The 23,148-nt window shown below is 36.3% G+C and overlaps 1 protein-coding gene across 6 annotated transcripts in view; it reads right to left on the minus strand.

Annotated features, from left to right (window-relative positions):
* SRGAP2 (SLIT-ROBO Rho GTPase activating protein 2) overlaps positions 1 to 23,148 on the minus strand; it is a 243,082-nt gene that overhangs the window by 56,768 nt on the left and 163,166 nt on the right. For 4 of the 6 annotated variants that reach the window (XM_026715645.2, XM_026715643.2, XM_087929376.1 and 1 more), the window contains exons 6-10: positions 15,559 to 15,774; positions 12,936 to 13,064; positions 7,387 to 7,611; positions 6,507 to 6,608; positions 6,013 to 6,210 (exon numbers count right to left, since the gene is read on the minus strand). In XM_026715645.2, the coding sequence (XP_026571430.2) occupies positions 6,013 to 6,210; positions 6,507 to 6,608; positions 7,387 to 7,611; positions 12,936 to 13,064; positions 15,559 to 15,774 (870 nt within the window). The remainder of the gene's footprint in view (positions 1 to 6,012; positions 6,211 to 6,506; positions 6,609 to 7,386; positions 7,612 to 12,935; positions 13,065 to 15,558; positions 15,775 to 23,148) is intronic. The other 2 variants (XM_026715646.2, XM_026715644.2) reach the window with 1 other exon arrangement.

Consider the following 23,148-nt stretch of genomic DNA (forward strand, 5'->3'; position numbering starts at 1 on the left):
TGTGTTAATTAATGCATTAGTTATTTCAAGTGCTTTAAAAGATTCTCGATTTATTTCATTTTACTTCTTCCACTATTCTGTAAGAATATTGAATAAAGGTTTGGGGCACACTGCTTTAAAAAAAAAACATTTATTAAGGTTTATAGCGTAAAGTACAGTGAAAATGCAGATTAAGTAAAGGGACTATGCAGGATGAAAAATAAAGGAGAGAGGAAAAATGGGGTTGACTTCAGTCTCTTTAATTATGATCTCATTTTTTATAGTTCCTATAATTATTACACACCTAACTACATAATTCAAACTAAATTCTGAATTTCATTTTTTTCTATCAAGCATAAAAAGCAGAAGCAATATTCCAACAGAAACAAGAGCAAATCGTATCTCTGTTTAAAACAGTTTACACCATCCAAAAATCCATTTTTTCTTTTTTCCCTCCCTCATGGGAAGTGATATATATTTCTATTTACACTAATTAATCTTTCTAAGTTATCTTCATTTATTCTAACAAAAATCATGATATGCTTTCAAATTCTTTAATCTTAATGGGAAAACTTTTATATTCATTTTAAGACTCTAAATGATTCTTTAAAAGTTTCATCTTTATAATTTAAAACAATTAACTCTAATGCAACTTTTTAAGCTTCCTTTTAACATACATACTTTCAAATTCACTTTCAATAATATCTTGTAAACTATAGGAATTAATGATATAGGTGATAGATGACACACGGAAGGGTGATATAGAAACAATTTTCAAACCCACTTTATAAGCACAAACAACACATTGGGAATATCAGACATAAAGAATCAGAACCACACATTAAGTTTCAGCTAAACTGATTTATTGCTCAAATCTAGTCGATTAATGGCTGGCACTAAATTGGCACTAGATAAGAGTTAACAGAATTCAAGGGTTGGACTTGGATTGCTTGTGGGAATGTAACAGCTCTCTTGACTTCTCTCTTGACTCTGTCCACAGACTCTTCCTCTCTCCTACAGGAGCTTCCTTTTAATTAGATATGTCAAATCAACAGAAAATTCATCCTAACTCCAATTAGTTTATCAAATTTAAGTTCACAACCTCCAGCTTGTCCTCATAAAATAAAATCTTTTCTTCTTTGGAAGCCTATTAAATAAATATCAAGCTCTCTTTTTCTCAAGAGATTCTCTAATATGATTTTTTTTAAAAATATAGGGATTTGGTACCATTTTGAATAGCTGTTATTAAAGTATAAAGAAAGAAGTACTCTTCTTCGTCCTTATAGTTAAAAGTTGTTTACATTATGCAGTTTCAAAAAATTGCCTGTCCATTTCAGGTTCATTTTTAAATCTATATTTTATGCTACTTCAACTGGCAAGCTTATTTCTATTAATACATCTGAACACTGTACAGTTCAGATGATTAAAAATAATATTTAAAAATCTCTTAAAATTCAATAACGCCCATAACTGTAACTATCTGCCTCATAATCAATATTCAAGATATGATGCTGACTTCATGAACAGATCCAAGGCACACATTGGAAAAAAATTGCTGCAGCTGCATGTTAAAACAGATCCCAATCTCATATATCTAGAAATAAATCCTGCTGGCTTCAAAAAGAAATCCAAGTCTCAAGTACATCTGTTTTGGATTATATCTTAAACTTGGAATCCACAATATAGACTCATTACCAGAAACATTAATGCAAACCAAATTAAGAAGGTATATATTTCCAAGATGGCACGTGCTATACTTCGATTTATTTATTAAACTTGCTTATAATGCCCCAATCTAATAATTCTAGGCAATTTGCACAATACATTATCAAAAATATTATGGTAACCACATTAGCTGTCATACTCTGCACCAGTCATAGTCTTCAAGGCAACTCATATAGTGTTTTGCGGAGCGATCCTATGCAGAATGTCAACTGAAAACAATGTTCTAATGAGTGGAAGATATATATGAATGAATAGCAGCTCCACAATGCAGGAATTTAGTCTGAGCTTTCTTTGTTCCCTGTGAACTCCTAACACCAATTCAAAACTTCCATAGCATCTCTGGTCTGGCTGGGGGTTATGATATACAGCTGAGTATCATAAACATACTGATGATACCTTATCCCAAAATAACAGATTACCTTTCTTAGAAGCTTAGTTCATATAGATATTAAATAACACCAGAAAGAGAACTGAGCCCCATGGTGGAACATTTCCCCTATGACTACAGACTAGAACTCAGATAAAAGTGGCCCACCATAAAATCTGCCTTTAACCCCAGATGGTTCAAAAGGATATCATTGTTATATTAAATGCTACCTAACCTAACAGGAACAGGAGAGACAAATTTTCACAATCCAGAACCTGCTGAAGTTCAGCCACCAGAGTGAACAATCCTGTGTCAGAGGACTCAGGTACTTCTATACTCTGTGTTGTACTATACATAATTCCTCAACAATAATTCCCCAAAACGGAGTAACTGAAGATTAGGTGGACGCCCTAAAGACAGGTAAAAAGAAGACATACCAGTATCTCTTTCAAGAATGGTAGCATTCCACTCTCTCAGGATGATTAGGGGACTGGAGATTAAAACATATGAAGAATGGTTACAGGAACTGGGCATAGCTAGTCTAGTAAAGAGAAGGACCAGGGGAGACATGATAGCAGTCTTCCAATATTTGAGGGGTTGCCATATAGAGGAAGGGGTCAATCTATTTTCAAAAGCCCCTGTAGGCCAGACAATGAAGAATGGATGGAAACTGAACAAGGAGAGATTTAACCTGGAAATAAGGAGAAACTTTCTGACAGTGAGAACAATCAACCAATGGAAACAGCTTGCCCTCGGAAATTGTGGGAGCACCATCACTTGAGACCTTCAAGAAGAGATTGGACCGCCATTTGTCAGAAATGGTGTAGGGTTTCCCACTTGGGTGGGGGGTTGGATTAGATAACCTATAAGGTCCCTTCCAACTCTGATTATCTGTTATCTGTTAGTAATTAATTCAGCCGCTCAAAAGTGCCAGGGTGAACATGGGTCCAGACCAGAGTTTATACTTATTTTAGCATATGGCATTGGTACTTGAAAGCTAAGAGTCTATAATGTTATTACAGGGTAGATGTTTGGCTTCCTAAGACTGCTAGTTCATTCAGTTCATGCTCATGTGCTATCCAGGGTGAACCACAAGAGGCAAACTTGTTCCACACACAAAGCAATTAATGGTGTTCTGTGGGAATGTTAGTCATCTGGGGATTTTTCTCCACCAGTTTTCACCTCACATTTGAGCTGGTCTGCCACCGGTTGGTTATTTGCTTCCACTATTAGTCCCACCAAAGTAATAACTATTTATTTGCTTGCATCTGAATACTTTCAAACTGCTTGGTTGGCAGAAGCTCAGGCAAATGATGGAAGCTCACTCTATCACATGGTGCTAGGACTTGAACTGCTGGAATGCAGAGAACCCTCTGGCTGACACATCCAGCTTTTACAAGCTGCTGAGCCACCATGCCTCTTACAAAGTTTATACTATACAGAATTTTATTAATTTCTCCAGATTCCATGAGCTCAAAAAAATATTAGCTGATATCAGAAGAAGTTACTCTTGTCCCCTGGCATGGTTCTGTTAAATGACATCTAATCCAGAGCAAATATTAGTGTCTTTATCTGTAAAGAAACCTGCAAAACTGTCTGTAGGTGTCTTGTCTTCCACATCTGTCCTCAATTCATCAGGCAGGAATCCAAAGGAGCAAAGAAATATACATATGTTGGTATTTTATTGTCATTATGTAAGCTGAAACTCAAGCATGCATCAGTGCTTGGTTGTGTTTGTTTATGGTTTTTAATATTGTATTTTATTTATTAATATAAAAATATTAAATTTGTTTGCCACCCAACTTGCTACAATTTTACTTTCATTCCTTTTATTTCCTTGGAGGACCAATCATCCAGCTGGTATTCTTAAGTAGAAAGTAGCCAGTGAGAAAAAGATCACTGGTTGCCCCCACAATCATTGGGCAACACCCAAAGTGCCCTCTAGAAAACCTCAGGATCTATTAGGCTCTGGTGTGGATCGTCCTAATACGTCTATTGCTCCAAGGAGTCCTGTTTGCTCATGATCTGTCATTCAATAAAGGTGATTCCGAGCTTTAAAGGACTTTTTGAAATGTTTACTAAAAGCATTCTAAGCCTTCCAATTCTGACAGATTCCCTAAAGTATAGAAAAATGATTATGGGCCAGTTCAGCTAATCTGATGAGCTGACAGAACAGGCTTGTATAATAATGCAGTACCTTTCTTCTTCAGATCTAATATAAAACTCACCTAGGAACACTGCAAACCTAGTCAGATGTCTTTTAACTTGGTTCACAAAAGTGTTATATTAAAATGCACAGTAATGTAACGAGTTGACAGTAATAGATCATGTTCTTGCTTCCTTGCATTTATTTTCTCCCACCATTAATGCTCAGTCACAACTATTTTCAGGTTGCACAAATCATATAATACTTTTAACTAAAGTCTGAAATTCATATTAAGGATATCTGTACACTCTTCATTTGGAAGATCAATCAAGTTTATTTATCTTGGATATATGAATGTGACATGACTAATGGCCCATCTATTTCCTAGAGGCAGAAGGTTAATGCTACTGCCATTGGTTGAGAGCAAGATTGTTTATACAATGTGAAGAAAAAAATTGCATTGATAAAATTAATATTTGTTCATTTGAAAAGGGTTGAGTTTTTCCTAAAACAACAACACGGAAGCTCAATTAAATAAGCATTGACATTCATGAGACCCCAACTGCTTGTTAATTGAATCAATGCCCTCACCCACATTTATTGAGGGAGGGTTTACATTCACCTTCTATTCAAATCTTTTAATTTAATAAGGCCTTTGAAGCATTTTTATTTCTTATCTAAAAGAATACTCTGCAATACACCTATTACTAAGCCAAATCCAGGATAAACCACTTTATCTACTTAAGTAATTGGCAGAGTATGCAGCACTTTTGAAAAGTCCCATTATCCCTTTAAGGGAAACATAGCAATATTCATTTTAAAACACGCAGCCACAAAGCAATGAAGCAAAGCTTCTTTACATATATGCCAGTTCACATGGGGCCACATTCCACCAGTTGGCTGTTTGGAGAAAATTAAGAAGGGAGAAGAAACAAGGCCAAACAATAGGCCACAGTCCACATCACAGAGGCAACAACTGTGGGAGTGTCAGTTTCTGTCTTGCTGACTGAATGAAATGTATACAAGAAATGAAACACATCAAGGATTAGAAGCTGTATATCCGGAATGAATAAGCAGAATGACAAGATTGATACTGACAGTATTCTAATCACACTCTGTTCTCAAATGAAGGTTTTCCTAACGTTACCTCCAGGAGTTTCAGCGCAACACCAGCTGTTGCTTAAAAATTGGCTGTAAATTAATCAATTATTTCCAAGGATCCTTTCCTAGCAACATCTTCTGCCTGTCTCTGAATCTTGAGACATCAGCATTCTCAGGGATTTAGTTAATATTTGGCTGCCTGAATCCAAATTGTCTTAGAAGATGGGGCCAGCACAGCCTCCCTGCAGGTCCTGAGTTTTGGGCTTGTGGAACTCTATCTTGTCCTTGAATGCAGACAATTCCAGTGGAATATGATAGCCTTACATTTTCATTCGTAAACATCCAATCATACGAACTTTAAGAACAGAATTAAGAAGGAAAGTTTCCATTATATTCGGCTACACGTGCAATCTTTTCCTAGAAGTCTGCTAATGATTGCTTTCATTTGCTCCGTTGTACTATTTAAATTAGGCATGGGATTTTACCAGTTTTCAGTAAAGTTTTAAGAAAATATGTATCAACACAATCTTTGAATATACTGATTTTAGCAAAATTAGTTGGAAAATTCAATATTACCAGCTTTAGACTTTTTTTTCTCGCCAGCAAAATTATCAGACTGAACTTTGAATATATTCCATCTCTAAAATATTATTGTTTTAACACATGAAAGAAGATGAAAATTCAAGGTTCTTACTGTGAAGTAGAACTGTTCAGTCTCCTGCTGATTGGCTCGTCTCTTGGCAATGCTTGGCTTGCTCATGAAGGTCTCAGAAACTGTTGATTTTACAGACTCCATAGAATTGCTATACTGGAAGCAATCGGATACATCAAAATCTTCAATAGTGACAATATCCTGAATAGTCTGTAGTGTGGCTTCCATTGTTTTTTTAACCTGTCATAGAAATTGAAGAAGGAAAGAAATATAAAAAGTAAGGCTAAAGCATAATCAATAATATATTAGATACTATTGCAATACAAAGACCTTCTGTGGAGATGCCGAGAAAGAACAAATCTAATTATGTATCCTATATGCCATGAGAGTGATCTCATCCTATTTCTAGGACATGATTTCTACATTTGAGTAACTTCCTTTTAAGAGTGATTTCAATACATCATCTTTAGGAATATGGAGACATATCAATGAAAAGAGGGCAATTCTTATCAAAGGTGTGGAGTTGGGGTTCTTACCTCTTCATTTTCGATCTTCAGAGTGGATAGCCTAGATTGCAGCTGCTGACATCTTTGTACCAACTCACTTTGCACTGGTTGCTGGGCACATAGCTGGAATACCTAAAAGAGAATAGGCAGTTTTGCAACTTTCCAGACACTTGCTTCTAGTTCTTCACTTGTGTTAAAACTCATGATCAAGTATGAATGAGATATCTGCACTGGGCCATAGGATTATGAAACAAACCAGGAAACAAATTATTTTTAAATAAAATTCAATAAACAACAATTGCCTGAATGTTCACAAATACAGTCATACAGTTTACTTTATACAATGGTGAGGCTCACACACTGGAATAAACCAAAAGGGCAGAGGACAGAGGGGAGATAAGTGGGTTCAAGAAAAGGAAGTCCCTTCCCTTACAGAGGCTTGGGACTAGAATGGACCAAACCAGGAATGACGCTGGTTCATTCCTTGCCTAATGTTCAGTGGGATTTGGTTAATTGTGGCAATGGGGACTTGCCATTGCAAAAACAATGCAGTCAGGTGACATTGTGTTTTATGACTGCATCACTTACTGACAGAAATTTTGGGCCCAATTATAGTCGTTAATAAAGGGCTACCTGTATATATACAGAAGTGTCACCAGTGAATATGGAATAGTTGTTTGTTTGAAAACTGGAACAACACTGCATCATGATGAACACACTAAGTTATTTGGGCTTATAGCATGCATTGAGTACTAAAGGACTATTCACATTGCTGTAAGAGTCCTTGGTCAAACATGACTATAGTTTTTTCTGCTTCCTATATAGACTTTTAAATTATGTTAAATTATTTAATATTAGAGTGAATATTGCAATGAAAATATATTCAGAGAAGGGTGGAGGGGGAACTAACCATGTCACCCATGTGGGGCTGAAACTCAAACTTCATGGGTGGGCAGAAGACACTGTTAGACATTTCCATCAGACGTTGCTTGTCACTGTTGGCATCCAGATTTTCAACAGCATTCTCAATGGCATCCAGGCCTTCGTGCTTTGATTGTTCTAGATTCAGCTCTGCTGATAGGAATGTCCTAAGTGCCCTACCAAGGCTGGCATGATATCCTAAGTCACAGCACTGCTGGAAAAAAAAACAGGAAAGTAAAAACCAAAGTAAAACTCAAAATGTTGAAGGAAAATTTATAAATGATACAATATACAGATAAATAAAATAGACAAATGATCTTCTCAAAAGATTTATTGTTTTCTGGAAGTCAGTGGTTTTTACACTAAAACATAACTTTACTTAATAAAGATAGAGGCTCCCCAGATTGTATGAGACCTGATTTATACAAATTCAACTTTACACAAATGTTTTTATAAGCCACATTTAAGGTCAGGAAAAAATGGTTATACTGGCAGTGCAAAGTAGTACAGCTCACAGCTGAATATCTTATTTACACAGTTTGAATTTGTAAAACTTTCCACAACTGATATGAGAGCACGTGTAATAAGTATTTTCCCTTAAAAAAAAATGCATCACAGAAACAATTTGTATTGTGCCAGATTATGTCAACGAATTGCTTAAATTGAAAACATATAGCAATTTGTTTTAGGTGGTGGAATTATAAAACACAGCTCAATCTGACATAACAGAATCTCCTGCTTTAGACTGATTTATCCACTGATCCAGCCCACAATAACTTATCTTCTTAGATAACTTCAATCTTTTGAACTGGGACTATTCTCTGCTCTTCTGCTCCCAGAAGTCTCTCACCTCTTTCCTCCTGTTCTTTTACCGAAAACCTGACTGGATTGGCATTGATTACTTTACCTAGCTAAGATCCTATAACTAAAATCTCAGGAAAACTTCGCACAGTAGACAAGTCATCTTTAAGACACAGAGCTAAATGTTAGGCAAGAACTGTGTTCCTGTTTTGGTATTCATATACTGACTAGAACACCAGATATTAAGAACTTTTACAAAAAGCACAGAGAAAATGTGCATCTGACATCTAGTTGAGAGAAAACCCTAATTAGTTTATAGAGGAGAAGATAAACAAGTAGCTTGAAAATAAAGTTAAACATCATTTAACAATTGCACACTTTATCTAGGATAAGTCTTCATTCAAAAACTAGGAAACTAATGCTTTTCTAAAATATATTCAGTAAATGTTTGTCATTGTATGGCATTGTATGAATAAATGGATGTGAGCAGGTTATCAAAATAAATGTGTTCTATCCCATGGGCATGTGACCCTTGCTCATGCTGGCTAATTATATCAAGAACTTGCTGATTGGGTCTATGAAATAATATGAAATAATAAATACACCTCTGCAAAGGGGGCTTTAAGGTACTTCAAAAGAGGAAACTACAAAGCCTCTCTTGAAGAAATCAGTCCTGCAACTCAAAGATGCTTTCCCTACTATGAATGAAATTCAAATACTCTTCTGCCTGCTTCCAGAGAAAGATGCCTATTATGGGATGCTCGGATGCTAATGTAGGAGCACGTAAAAGAAAGAGCAAAAACTTGTTAAGTAAGATATGTAATCAAGTAGCAGCTGATAAAGAAACAGATACCACAATATCCAAAATAGAAATCTGAAGTATTTCCACACTTATTATATTGTTACTAACAACAAATCTGTTATTTTTCAAGCCAAATTATATGAAAATAAACTCCTGCCCTAACTTGATGAGAAAAAAAACTATGTATCAGTAGAAGAGGGACAATAGTTTCAGCTGGAGGGAAAGGAAGGAAGGAAGGAAGGAAGGAAGGAAGGAAGGAAGGAAGGAAGGAAATCTGCTGAATGGATAAGTATCTACTTGTTTGGTAGAAGTCACAAGCTTACATCTGCCCATACTAGACAAGCATTGCACATAAATGGTGAAACAGAAATGCCATGAATGAAATGAACATGTGCAAAAGAGGAATCAGAAAGATGGGAGAGAATCATAAATGTATGTGGTTAAACTGAGTCCTCCAATAACCTGTTCACTGTCACATGTTTGGGTACAGTGCCAAAAGTCTGGGGCAGGTGTTGAGAGTCTGCTTCTAAAGCAGCAATTGTTGGCTTTACTGGAAGCAGGCAATAAATGTAGGCAATACACAATAAATTTAGTCAAGAAGCATAAAAATAAGGGTTTAAACAAAAACGGTTGATTGAGAATCTGCACATCGAGGCTATTTTCATTCATAAATATTCAGCAGTATCAGCTTTGCAACCAAATTAACATTCTGTGTTTTTCATAGATCAAGGAAGAGAAATCGTGGGAATCTTGCCAATGAGGGAAGTCACCAAAATTTTCAAAAAGACTAATATTAATGTTAATATATGATTTACTCTATCGGAGTTGGAGCCTTGTGAATAAAGCTTTCTCAGGTGCAGGTTTCTATTTCATAGAATACCTTCTCACCATTGAATTCCCTTCTATAAAACCAAATTAAGTAATCTGTGTGGGAGTGGATGGGAACAGAATAGATGATTCTATTTTTATATCTCCATTCATGGAGTCTGAATTTGAAATTATAATTTATAATCCTCATTGGAAATCAGAAGAAGAAAATTAATTCATCTAGGTTTTCCAGCTCATTGCTCAGCATTCCTTCCTCATTCTTTGCATTTCACAATATCCTTAAATTAAATTTGCAAGTGTATCAGTCTCATCTTTCTTTCTTGGTTACATAAATACTTGATGGAAGTTTTTTTTCCAAAGATTTTTTAAAAAAAATAAGAATTCAAACAAATTAAATTCTCACCATGACAGATTAACCCTTCATCCACTAAAACTACCTTGAAATACAAATCTTGTAGGATAGACGACAAGAAAATGTCCAACATTCCAAAATTCAGTACAAAAAAATATGTCTGACCACGCTTTTATAGGTTGCACATCTATTGTGTAAAAGTACATTGATGAATATATAGATACAAATTCAGTAAATGAAGTTTACTGCCTACAAGAGGGTCAAGATATTTAAATTTATAACTGGAACAGTGGGGGTTGTGTAAAGAGAATAGACAGTTTTAATGATTGATTAAAGAGAGCTGGCTACCTGCGTGAAGCAATCTAAACTGTGACTGGTTGCTTTGACTAAAAAGGGAGAAGTCTCCTTATTTTCCGCCTTTTTGGCTTGTGTCCTATATATGGTCTCTGTTGATTTAGCTGATGATGTTCCTGTTGTGTTGATTTACTGTCTATGCTCCTTGTTTGCCTCTCTTATTTACTGTAAGTATATTTATTTATATAAAATCACAACTTCTTGTCAGCGTCTCTCCATTTGGACACCGGCTGCACAATTCCCTAACCAAGAGATTCCTCCTTTTTTTGTTTTGATTGTTCCTTATAATTAATATTGAATTATGTTCTTCTTTCTTTTACCATATAGATCAGGAGTGTCAAACTAGATTTCTTTGAGGGCTGGATCAGCATTGTAGTTCTCCTCTGTGGGCTGGGGGAGAGAAGGGATGGACGCCTCCAGCAGCACCCTGCTGGCCAAAATGGGGGCCGGGGGGCACATATGGCTCCCCCTGCACTCCATTTTGACCAGCAAAGTGCTGCAGGAGGCCATCCAGGCCAAAAATAGGGTGGTCCCCTGCACCCTGTTTTGGCTGCCAGAGGCACCGTAGACTGCTCCTTTGCTATTTCCAGGCTGGCCCCGGGGGCTAGATTTAAGCACCCCATGGGCTAGATTCGGCCCATGGGCCTTGAGTTTGACACCCCTGATATAGATGGTGTAAAGTAAGCTATTCTAATGTAGTAATTTATACTTTTGGCAATGCAAAAATAAAACACATATCAAAATTCTGGGATGCTTAAATACTTGTGTGATGACGTGGCACAATGACAACACAGTCAGATAAGCAATAACCGTCCCTTTATTATCTGCAACTTTGCCCCCAATGTCTAGGTTACTTTCGGCTGGAGAAAAACTGTCCCAGGAACAGCCTTTAACTATAGAAAATTCAGTCCAAAACAAGGTACACACAAACTGTAACTTAAAATCCAAACAAACCAAGTTGAAGTAATTAGCTTGACAGGGCAGGGGAAGGAATTTTAAACTTGAAAGCAGGGCAAAACTCACACAGTTGGAAGACGCCAGGAACACAGATAAGCCACAACGATACAAGATAATTTCACGTTTGCTCCCAACAGCTTTTTTATACACTGCGTTTCCAACTGCAGTAATGAAGGGAATCAGGGCCCTTTCCTCTCCCGTAAGCCATGCAACTCATGTTGCTCCCTTCTCCGTTCCTCCGTGCATGCCCTAGGATGAAGAGGGGATGGGCCTGGGTCTTCGTCTGAATTCCCTCTTCCTTGCTCTACTTCTCCCTTGCTCTTGCCCAGCTGGACTGTGCCCTTCCCCAGTTTCTTCCACAGCCAACGAAGCCACACTCCCACTCCCTGTCAGCTATTCGGCCTCTCCCTCCAAGTCGTATTCTGAAGGGGCTTGATACAAAAATGGATAAACCAGTTAATAAAAAATTTCAAATTAGAAAAAGTTGTATATGAAGTACATTTGGATTTTTATAAATCATGTGGATTTTATCAATATAGATTTAGCCCAACCGAGATTTAAATTCAGTATAGATTAGCCTGACAAAACTAGAAAAGATGGATTTGTCTATCCCTACTACTAAGCAGTGTACTGAAAGAGGAAGCCAATGATTTGCTTGTTTGAACATTTATTTCACATATCTTCCTTAATCTGTTGCACTGGGGCTGAAAAGACCAATTACACTTATGAATATTTTCTGTTTCTCAGCCCAATCTCATAGGGTTGACTGCTGTAGTGAAAAACCAAGTAAGACATGTTAAATATGCCAGCACATGTATCCTGAAGACCAGCTGTAGATCCATTGAATGAGGAGAAATGTTGATATATTCTTTGTGTAATCTTAATGCATTCCTATATAACCTTAAGAAAATTCACCATTCCTCTCAACAAATTGGGTTGGTTTCAAGATCATTTGGATAAATGAGGTTGTTTGAATCTTTCAGACATTTAAGATGAATTGCAACCCATTTTAAGCATTTTGTTGTAATTCCTGGAAATCATTCAACCAGTAAGTCAATATACAAAATAAGAAGAAAACATAAGGTATTCATAAAAAAAACCTATGAGATAAAGACATGGCTATTTTATAGTACGTCTCACTGATGTATGTAAGTTAAGATTGTTCCTAAAGCTTTCTATAAAGGTTGAGGAATATGCAAACTCAAAAAAATGATATTAAAATAAGGGAAGTACCTGACAATTGCAGAATTTGGTTTGGCTAATTAATTAGCACCATGTTTAAATACTGTTGTCCTTCGATAATTGAATGAAACACAGATGGAGCACAGATAAAAGATAAAATCTCCATATGGACTTCGGCCATTGAAGAAATTAACTGAGGAGAACAACATAATGAGGCTTGAAGCAGAAACATTCAGGAATTACACCACCAAAGTACACTTACATCAATGAGGTCTGACAGGTCATGGATATAATACTTGAATACAGATGCATTGGTGGCTTCCAGAGCCAGCAGATATTCATTCCTTGCCTTAATAGCCTTCAGTTTATTTTCTGTGTATTTTGCTTGGCGCTGAAAAATATACAAATGGATTTTTATAACAAAATAATTAAGATGAGGAAAGCAATTGCCTTGAAAGCAGGAAAAAAATTCAAGGAATTATTTTACTTTCTTTTTAACCCAGACTAAGAAACCTTAGCACTTTTAGGAAAAACAAATGCATCATATAACAATGACTCAAATAACTGTTGAATCATGAAGAGACAGGAAGGTAATCTAATCCATAGATGGCCAGAAAGTGGCTCATAGGAACACATAAAGTTAACATATCCAATGCTAGAAGCATTTTTGCATCCTGAAGATCCCTGCAAAATTTTATTTGGCTTTGATATGGACACAGAGGACTGACATCAGCAGGAGGTACTAAAGAGCCAAGTGTAAACCATGGTCTGATACCCAAATCATCCAAATTGCAGGGACCGATCATATATCACTAGAATTTAATATACCAACTGCACTAAACAGCTGGAAACTTAGACTCACATACATATTTACATTCCTCTGCCCATAAGAATAGGAAACAGCCCTTCCTGACCTAGCCCAATCAATATGTGAATATTGTATTTATGGAACATTAATAATTTAAACCTTCATCATAAAGTTAAAGCTAATTCAAGATTGATTGATTTCATTATTTGAAAAAAAATCCAAAATGGGTGACATTTAGAAATATTTTACAATAAATTAGAATAATTAGAATTAAGTTGTTACGACTTTATTTATTTATTAACAATTGAAATCCTAAATACAATGCAGTATAATTCTGAACCAGATGGGAAGGCACAGCAGCATCTGTCTAACCAAATATTTGGTGAAGAAGTCTTAAACTGTCATCAAATTACGTTTATGATGGTAGCTGTCAACAGCATCCGAAGCAAAAGGAAATCCCACAGCTAAGACTGTGGAATCCAGGAAATCTTCCTATAAGGGCAAATTACATATAGTCCTCGAGTCATTGGGACCAGGACTGCTATTGTTAAGCGATGAGGTTGTAACATGTGATGTCTTGTGACCGTATCGTTTAGTGATGATGATCCAGGCAATCGCAGAAGCTGCCATAATCCCAAAATGTGTGGGTCATTAAGCAGGAATTAACAGGACCCGTAGGTAATGAGGGTGTCAGTGCCACATAGGTATGGGGAAAATCCTGGAAGACCCTGGACAAGCTGCACACAAGTTGGAGAGGGGGGTGCTGCAGTGTGGCACAAGTGAAGGGAAGCTGGAAAATAAGGGCACAGAGTGAAATGTGAGAATAGAGAGGCTTAGGGAAGGACAATGCAGGGAAGCCCACGGAAGGTGAATGTCGAAGGTGAATGCCCATTGCTTGCAAGGACTGGGAAAGGAAGATGCCTGTGTGTGTGTGCGCGCACGCATAAGCAGGTAGGGAAGGAGGATGCTGGTGGGCGTGCAGAGAGGAAGGTGGTATAGTGTGTGTGAATGAACAAAGGGGAAAGAAAGATGTTATGTGTGTATGAAAAGGAAGAGGGGAAGGAGACCACAGTGCATGCAAACAAAGAAAAGCAGGGGTGCAGGAGATTTACTCAACAACTTGTGATCTTCCCTGTAAGCTTCCCCATTGACTCTGGTCTTGGTAAGTCAGCAGGGAAGGCCACAAATGGCAATCAAGTGACCATGGAACACTGAAATTGGTCCTAAGTGCAAGCTAGTTTTCAAGTGCTCTAATTTTGTTCATGTAACTGCGGGGTTGCTACAATGGCTGAAACTTGGAGGCTCAATTGTAAGTCTCTTTGTTCGGTACTGTTCTAATTTTGAAAGCCAAGGAAAGGTCAGTCACTCAATGAATGGTTGTAACTTGAGGACTATCTATATACTGCACTGAGGAACAAGGGGGGTCGGAAATCCATTGGCTACGCGTATTTACTTTACTTGCTTCATGCTTGCTTCTATAAAGGTTGAAAAAAGAAAGGAAAGGAAAGAGTGCTTGTATTCCTGTATCTCAATAAAATGAACTTTTCCAATTAAAAATATTACTCCTTAATACAATATATCCAAGATAGTCTACTGCAAATCTTAAGCCTTTTTTTCAACCTTTTAAATGCAGCCTCTCTGCCTATGGCACTATATTACATTAACTCTGCAAGTTAAAACATTTAAATATCAAATTGCTAACTGCTTGATACGTAGTATCTTTATGTACATATCTTTATGTACCATGCTAATCAGTTTCAGTTCGAATGCATTTACATAGCTGACTAGGGATAAGGAGAAATGGATGAGTGGCAAAATGACCTTCTTATGCTTTTGGTTCCTGTACCTCCTCATTCCATCTCATGAATGTGCGTGTCTAAATATAGTTTCTAGATCTCAGAATAATCCCTGAGCCATTAGGCTAGTATTTCTGCTATTTCCCCATTAAATAGCTCTTCCCCCTTAATGCCCTGATAGATATTCTATTGTGTATTAGATTCACAGTGAACACTCAGCAGCTGCTCTTGGTGAAGAGAGCTTTGCAATTATCCAGCATTTAACCCTGTTGTGCACTCACCTTCTCTTTCATTTTCTCAATCTTCTTGACTGAGCTCCTTCGGACATGCTTTTCTTCAAACTTGACACTGGAGGCTGAATCAGGGGAGCGCGGAGTTTGCTTTTCCTCCTGCTTCACAGACTTACCAATCTGTTTTTCTTCTTGCTTCTCTGCCTCTTTCAGCTTGCTTTGGGCACTGATGCTGTCAGCATTGTACATATGATAGGTCTTCATTACCTGCAAAGGCAATTCTCATTTATGAAGCACCTTACTGTTTTTTTTAAAATTTCACTTGCAAACACCTAAACAATAGTCAACCAATGCCTTCAATGCGAACTTAAAATTCAAACAGAAAAACACCTATAACTATTCTACAAGCCTACCGTATAGGCATCTCTAATTTATGATGGCAACTGGGACCGGAATTTCCATTACTAAGTGATGCAGACGTAAAGTATGTCTACATTGCTTAGCAACAGCAACCCCTGCAGTCCCAATTGTCATCCTTAATCAAATCCCATCATTGTTAGGCAAGGCAACTTCCTGCCAATTTCCACAATCAAGTCAATGGGGAAGCTGGTAGGAAGTTGTCAGTCCCAGGTGACTCACGAGCAGGCTGGCAAGCAGATTAAATAGCTGCTACAAGGTGAGAGAAGGCACGAGGGGGTACACAGAGGTGTGAAGAAGATGTGGTAAGGCTCGGGGAGGTGGAAAGGAGGCATAGCACGACTCAGGGAGAGTGTGCAAAAGTGCAAGGGAGGGAGGCATAGCAAGGGTTAATGAGCATCCATAAGGGTGCAATGAGGATACAAGGAGGTGAATAAGGAGGTGAATAAGCAAGGAAGGTGTAGTGAGGGTCAGGAAAGGTATGAAAGAGGTGCAGCAAGGATCAGGGAAGGTGTGCAAAGGAGGCACGGTGAAGCTCAGGAGGGGTTATGTAGGTGGGGAAGACTTATCCCAGCAAATTTGATCACGGGGTGCTGCAACTAATCTTAAGTGCAAGCTGGTTGCCAAGCATCAGATCATGATCATGTGGCCATGGGGGTTATGGGATGGCATGAACTCTCAAGAACAGGTTCATTCAGCACCATTATAGCTTTGAATGGATGCTGAAAGAATGGTCATAAGAACCACTTATAGAACTCAAAAGGATCAGCAAAGATATGGAACATTTTAAAACTCTCATGTGATTCTAATGGCTAAACCAGCGCCTTTATTATTTCATTCTAACTTGGCTTGTCAAGATTTGCTGCGAGTTTTTCTTTCTTCTTATTAACAAATAATTTTTATTAAAGAAATTTTTAAAAGAACAATATCAATTTTGAAAGAAAAAACTATAGTAGCAAGTGAAAAAGTGCAAAGAAATAGAGAAAGAAAGAAAATAAGTTATAAAGAAGCAGCTTTTAATACTGAAAACAGTTAGAAGTACATTTATATTTCATCCTCTCTAAAGTTACAACAATCTTTTCTATAATCTACCTTTTTAAATAATCAAACCCATAAATCACAAGTTCATTTTTTTCATTTTTTAGCCAAAAAAATCCATTAAGAGGCTTCTAGTCATTAACAAATGTGGGTTTTGTCCTTTCTCTAGTCAGACAAGTCAACTTTGCATCTTTGCTAATTGCGTCATCTTCACCAGCTGTTCCTTCATTGTGGTATTTCAGATTCTTTCCATTTTTGTGCATGAAATAATCTTCCAGCAATTATCATATATATATAAAAACAGCTTTCCATAATGCTTTTCTAATTGTTTATCCATTACTTCTGATAAGAAAATGTCTACTTTCAAATGAATATGAATCTTTAAAATTCTTTACTTTTAACCCACTATATTTGAAACCCATTCCCCTTTTTTTTTCTTTTTTGCAACTTCACCAGCCATGATGAACTGATCTTTCACTTTTTCCTCATTTCCAACATAAACTGAAAATATTTTTATACATTCTAAATAATTTCTCTGGAGATTGTAGCATTTTATAAAATTCTCTTTTAAAGTATAACATAATGTAAATTTCAGTCCTTTCAGCTATGTATTTCCTATTGTTCCTTAATACATTATGTCCAAAATTCTTCAGAGTTTTTCTTATATTTGTGTGAATGACAAAGTTAAGGACTTAGCTTTAGCAGAGCCCTTAAACATGTGAGAAGCTCTACTTGGGTTCAAGATCATTTATCTAAAAATTCTATTACAGGCCCCGCCATTTGACCAGGCCAATCAGATGGAGAGTTTGCTTATTGGGACTGGTGTAGCTAAGGACATCTACTTTGGTCATTGTGCATAGTCCATACAACAGAGCTCCAATGATTTAAACTTCTACTGCATGAAGTGATACACCCTATTAGCACAAGGCTATAAAAGGCCAGATGAAAGTAGGAAAGAGAGAGGAACAGCTAAGAAAGAAGTACAAGAATAATTCTATTTCCAGCTGAAATTTGACTATATAGGATGAGGAGAAAAGGGTCATTAAATAGTATTCCTTTGTTTACCTCAGGAAGTTGTTATCTTTATTTTAAAAAGCAATTACTAGAAGAGAGACCATTTTTTAACTGACTGCATGCTCCACCAGTGCTAATCCTGCTCAGCAATACAAAAGGCAACACAGACAGCAGAGGCTGACTCTGCTAACAAGCAGCCTTTCTTTTTGTTTCTCTACAGTCCCTCCATTGTTTTGGATCAATACTGACTTTTCCCTTTGTCACTGGAGTTTGTTACAAAAAAGTGAGCTCTAATAGTTGAACCACATATTTTGATTCCTGCCCTTCTTTGCATTTTGGCCCTCTCTGTAACCTTTTGTACTGAGCAAAGATCAAATACCAAACAATTTAAAAATCTCCAATTTATCTCCTTAGGATAATTAACACATCATTTAGATAGGTTTAAAACAACTTCTGATGGATGAATGGACCGAGAAACGGAGGGACAGACAGGTTTATTTATTGAAAATCAGATTTATCCTCTCTTTCCCACAGATTCTGATCGAAGTAGCTTACATAATAAATTTTAAAAACTGATTTGAAAAAATGGTATGCAGTCCCCCAATTACATCACAGACCTTCATGAAATATTAATAACTAATAATAACTGCTTTGTAAATGTGTGCTCAAACAGAGAAGAGATGTATGTTCCAATTTTAAAAACCTGCTGCAAGCCAACTCTGGCCTCAAATCCTTCCAGTTTCCAAGCATTAAGCCCCTGAGTCTTCTTTCACCTCAATTTGAACTTGACCGTAATTTTTGTTAGGTGGAATATATGCTCTCACTTTGTTACTCCTTCTGGAGCAATTAAAGCAACACTCCTTAGTTACAGGAAGAAGTAACAGTTAAAAATGCTAACCCACTCAGTATTAAAGAAAGCATAATTTATGTGTAGGGTAATTCTGAATCATTATCAGTGAACAGAATTAAAGGTGGCATTTAGAATTGCCTTAAACAGGAAGGAGGGGTATTGTTTCCATGTACTCCTATTCCCATTACTTCTAGTGAAAGACATCAGGCTCAAGGGATCAAAACCATGTAAGTCCCAGTTTTAATGGTTTCAGACATTTAAGGATGTGTCAATATGGTCGATCCATATCTTTCTGCCAAGATTGACATTAAGGTCGAGGGTCAAAGCAATAACATAAGGATTCAATCCTGGAGTCTAGGTATTATTATGAATACCACATGCTATTCTCATGAAGGGATTATATTAAGATGTTAGACGAGCATCTATTTTGCCAGGTCCTGCCTTGTCCTTCTCCCTCTCTCTCTCTTTTAATTAGAACTCTCACACCTACCTACAGGGGCCTACAGTGAAAGGCATACACATAGGAATGAGCAAAGGAGTTTGTTTTGAGTAGCCCAACTGAATAGAGAAAATAAAACTCATATATTTTTTTAAAAAAAATTCATACTCTTCATTATTCTATGCTTAATACTATTTACAAAACAGGAACTTGATCATCTTGATCAAACCTTAAAAGAAAAAAAAGGAGAATAATTTGCCTCTGACCATGACACAGCCCTGCCTACTTTGCAATACTGTACCACTTCAGACTTTGTGTTTGAAAGGTTGCTCATGTAAGACCAGATTCACGGAGGAATCTCACTTTGTTGGTATTTCAAGAAAATAACTGCTAAGAATTTGTACACAGATTTGGAGATATGGAGGTACGACCTTCTCAGTATGACATTCAGATAGAAGGATTATCTGAAGGAGGCTCTTGAAAACATGTTGAAGAAGAATGCACAAAATAATACCAACATTTTGGAATTGGTTGCTTCCATTTATTTATTTTTTCTTCTGTTCAGTCATGTCTGATTCTCAGAGATTGCCTGGACAAGCTTTCTTGGCAAGTTTTTCATAAGTGGCTTTCCACTCTCTCCTTTCTAGGGCTGAGAGAAAGCCCCAAGATCACTCAGCTAGTTTTGTAACTAAAAAGAACTAACAAGTTTCCTGGTTTCAAGCCTAATGCCTTCACCACTACACTCTAATTGGCTTTACTTCCCTATATATTATTTGCCTATAGAGAAGTGCCATAGGCATTTAGGGGATTCAATCCTTTTGATTTGCTACATGGGAAAAGCTAAGAGGAGTTCCAGGATCAAAGATGATGACTATGTTCTTACACAAAGAAAAAAAAGGCAAAAAACCTCAGTGGCATTATTTCAGGAACACCTGCACAACTGATATCATGCTCTCAAGAGGTGGAAGGAAAAGTGGTTTTTTTTGTTGCCTCGTCAAATGCAAGCTTAAACTAGGTGGCAAAGCATATTTGTGATGATCAGAAAATGGACGCGTATGTCACAAAATAGATTTGGAAATGAAAAAAACTACCGAGTTCATACAATTTTAAGAAAGTAGATTGATTCATTAAGAACATATAGATCGATATAGCAAAACAAATATACAGCTATTTACCAGATGCACAGAAAGTATGAAGAGACACATATCTTATCTTTGCAGCAAAAAGCAGACTTTAGAACCACTCTTAGAATAAGTCAAGAGTTAAGTTTTATTGACCTTTCATACTGTGAATTCAGTGAATATAACCATAATGATTTCTCCTAAATTAAATGGAAAATATTTTTTTTATGTAGACCTAAGATATTTTAACCAAGTTTGAGTGGTACTTTATGATAAGAAAAAATGACCAACTAGAACAGTTAAGTAAGGCAAAATACTTATCTACTTTAGACTAAAGTAAGGACTATTAGCAAATGCCTTTCTTGAAATCTTCAAAGAGAAAATAAGCTTTATTATAGTTCAAGGACTGTCCCAATTTTTTGAGAATGTTTTTCATCTGAAATGGAGCTCTAATAACCTGACTAATAAGCAAAATTCTTCCAGACTGAGGGAAAAGTATCCGAAATAAATCTGAACAACATTATTATTTCAACAGTATCTGGGAAGAATACACGTAATATTTAAATGATGTTATTTTCACTTCACATTCATAACCATCAATGCAGCAGAATGTTACCAAGGATTTTTTCAATTATCTTGTATCTTTCAGGTCAAAAAGAAGTTAAACCAGAAGAGAAGAAGCAGCCTTTAACTGCAAAGAAAAAAATGGGTTTTTTTTTATAGGGATTGCCATTAGGGGAGGAGAGGGAGGTCTATAACTCCTTTTTTTCTTAAATCATAGCTAAAGTCTTAATCAACAAGAACTTGCCTAACAAAGCTTACTTTGTATAATCTTCCCATATATAAGAGTAACAGATTTCAGTCTTCTCTCTGCTTTAAAAATAAATGTGTTTGATGTATAATTGAGAGTGATAATGCAAACCTCTGAAAAGAGAAAACATATAATTCTTTATATTTCCCAAAAACTTTTATCAATAAATAAAATCAACTGAACATTGGGAATCTGAATGGGAGAAAATCTATTCAAGACAAATAGCCTCTAATGAACTTGAAAGGATGATAATTCAAGATCTTACAGCATAGAGAGAAACAAACTGCTAACCTGACTAAGAGAAAATTGACACCAAACTCTATAACTTCTTCCTTAAATCTTAATTTAGGAAATAGGTAGACTTAGAAATAGATCATAAATCAAATTCACATCATGACCCTAAAATATGCAGGCTTAGATTTGTTTTATGCTGTCTTCAATACAGCAAAAAATATTCCTTGGCTGTTTCAAATTGCTAATCAACCAAGGTTTGAAAAGGAAGGAGTAATTCATGGAGGAATGCAGTGCAATTAGTTTGCTTGCCAACTAAGGCTAAAAAAAAACACCAAAACTGCTTATGCAGCTTACTTTAATAAGCTTCTTAATTAGAGAAAAAAAGTTTTTTTTAAAAAAAGCCGTCTGTGCAATGTGTCATCCTCAACTCCTAAAAATCCAGAAATCAATCTTTGTCCTTGAAAAGTTTCTCAGATCCAATTTAGGACATGTTTGTGTGGATGGGTTTCTCTAATTTTGCTTCTCTGGCAGGTTAAAAGTAGTACTCAGAAATCCTTGCTCATCCCCTGTAAATAAGCCAGAGATCAATTGGTAGAATGAGATATACATTCTGCCTATTCCATTTTTTCTTGTTCTCACACACAAGGATAATCAACGTAGATCTTATTTGAACCTTCATTCCCAACACATAGTCATTCCTAATTGATGCTGTGAGGTATAATCCAGCAACTCCTAGAAAACCACAGACAGTGCTTTATTTAGAGAAATTGCTTAAAAAGGAAACTGATGGAACTCAAGATAAATTAGTCTTACTACTGGAAAATTAAATTAATGTTTCTAATCCAACCCTTATCATATTTAATTTGCCGTTAAAATATAGATAAATAAGGATATTGCAAATGTTTTCGATTCCATCAAGTAGATGGATGTAGCAATATTCTTCCTGCATATAGTGACTAAGACTCTGAGTGACCAAGACTCAGAATTATATGTCTCTTGAATTTGTAACTGGTATGTTTTTCTAGTGTTGATCTCCAGGATGCTGCTCCGTGACTGTAATGAAGATTGAATTGAACTGATCACCAGGATACTATTAACAATAATTCTAACAATCATGATATTTTCATATTGATTTATTATTTTAAGCTTTTGTAGGATAATCACTACTTTATCAGAGGGATGTTAAATATAAAAGTAGTGAATTAATAAAAGGGTAAATGTACAGTTGTAACATACATATAAGAGTAATAGCTTATTTTGGGGTGGGCCTACATTTGCTATCCTAGAATGACAAAGAACGTGAAATGAGTATTTTGGACAAAGCTAAAAAACACAAAACAATTCTGAAATGGATTTCAAATATATAAATTATTTCCATCACTGTACCTTGTATAAACTGAAAAACAAGTATTTTTTTTCTTTGAGCAAATTGATAAATATCTTTGATTATTCAATTTCATACTACTCTATCCTTCTCGCCTTCCAGAATGTGGTTAACGTTCAGCCCCTTCTCGAAGCATAGCATGAGAATGAGTGTTGAGCCCAGCACATGTAGATTTGCAGTAGCAATGTAACAGCAACTTGGTGGTGTGAAATGGTTTTATTTCTTTGAGTTTTGTTATTTTTGTACAATTTTGTTAATTTTGTACAGTTTTGTTATTTTTGTTCAGCTAATGATGGTCATTGGGAATGGAATTTCCATAGCTAAGGAATCTGG

The sequence above is a fragment of the Pseudonaja textilis genome, chromosome 3 (genome assembly GCF_049901715.1).
Source record: "Pseudonaja textilis isolate UNSWEBS1 chromosome 3, rPseTex1.2, whole genome shotgun sequence".
In the NCBI taxonomy this organism is placed as follows: Eukaryota; Metazoa; Chordata; class Lepidosauria; order Squamata; family Elapidae; genus Pseudonaja; species Pseudonaja textilis.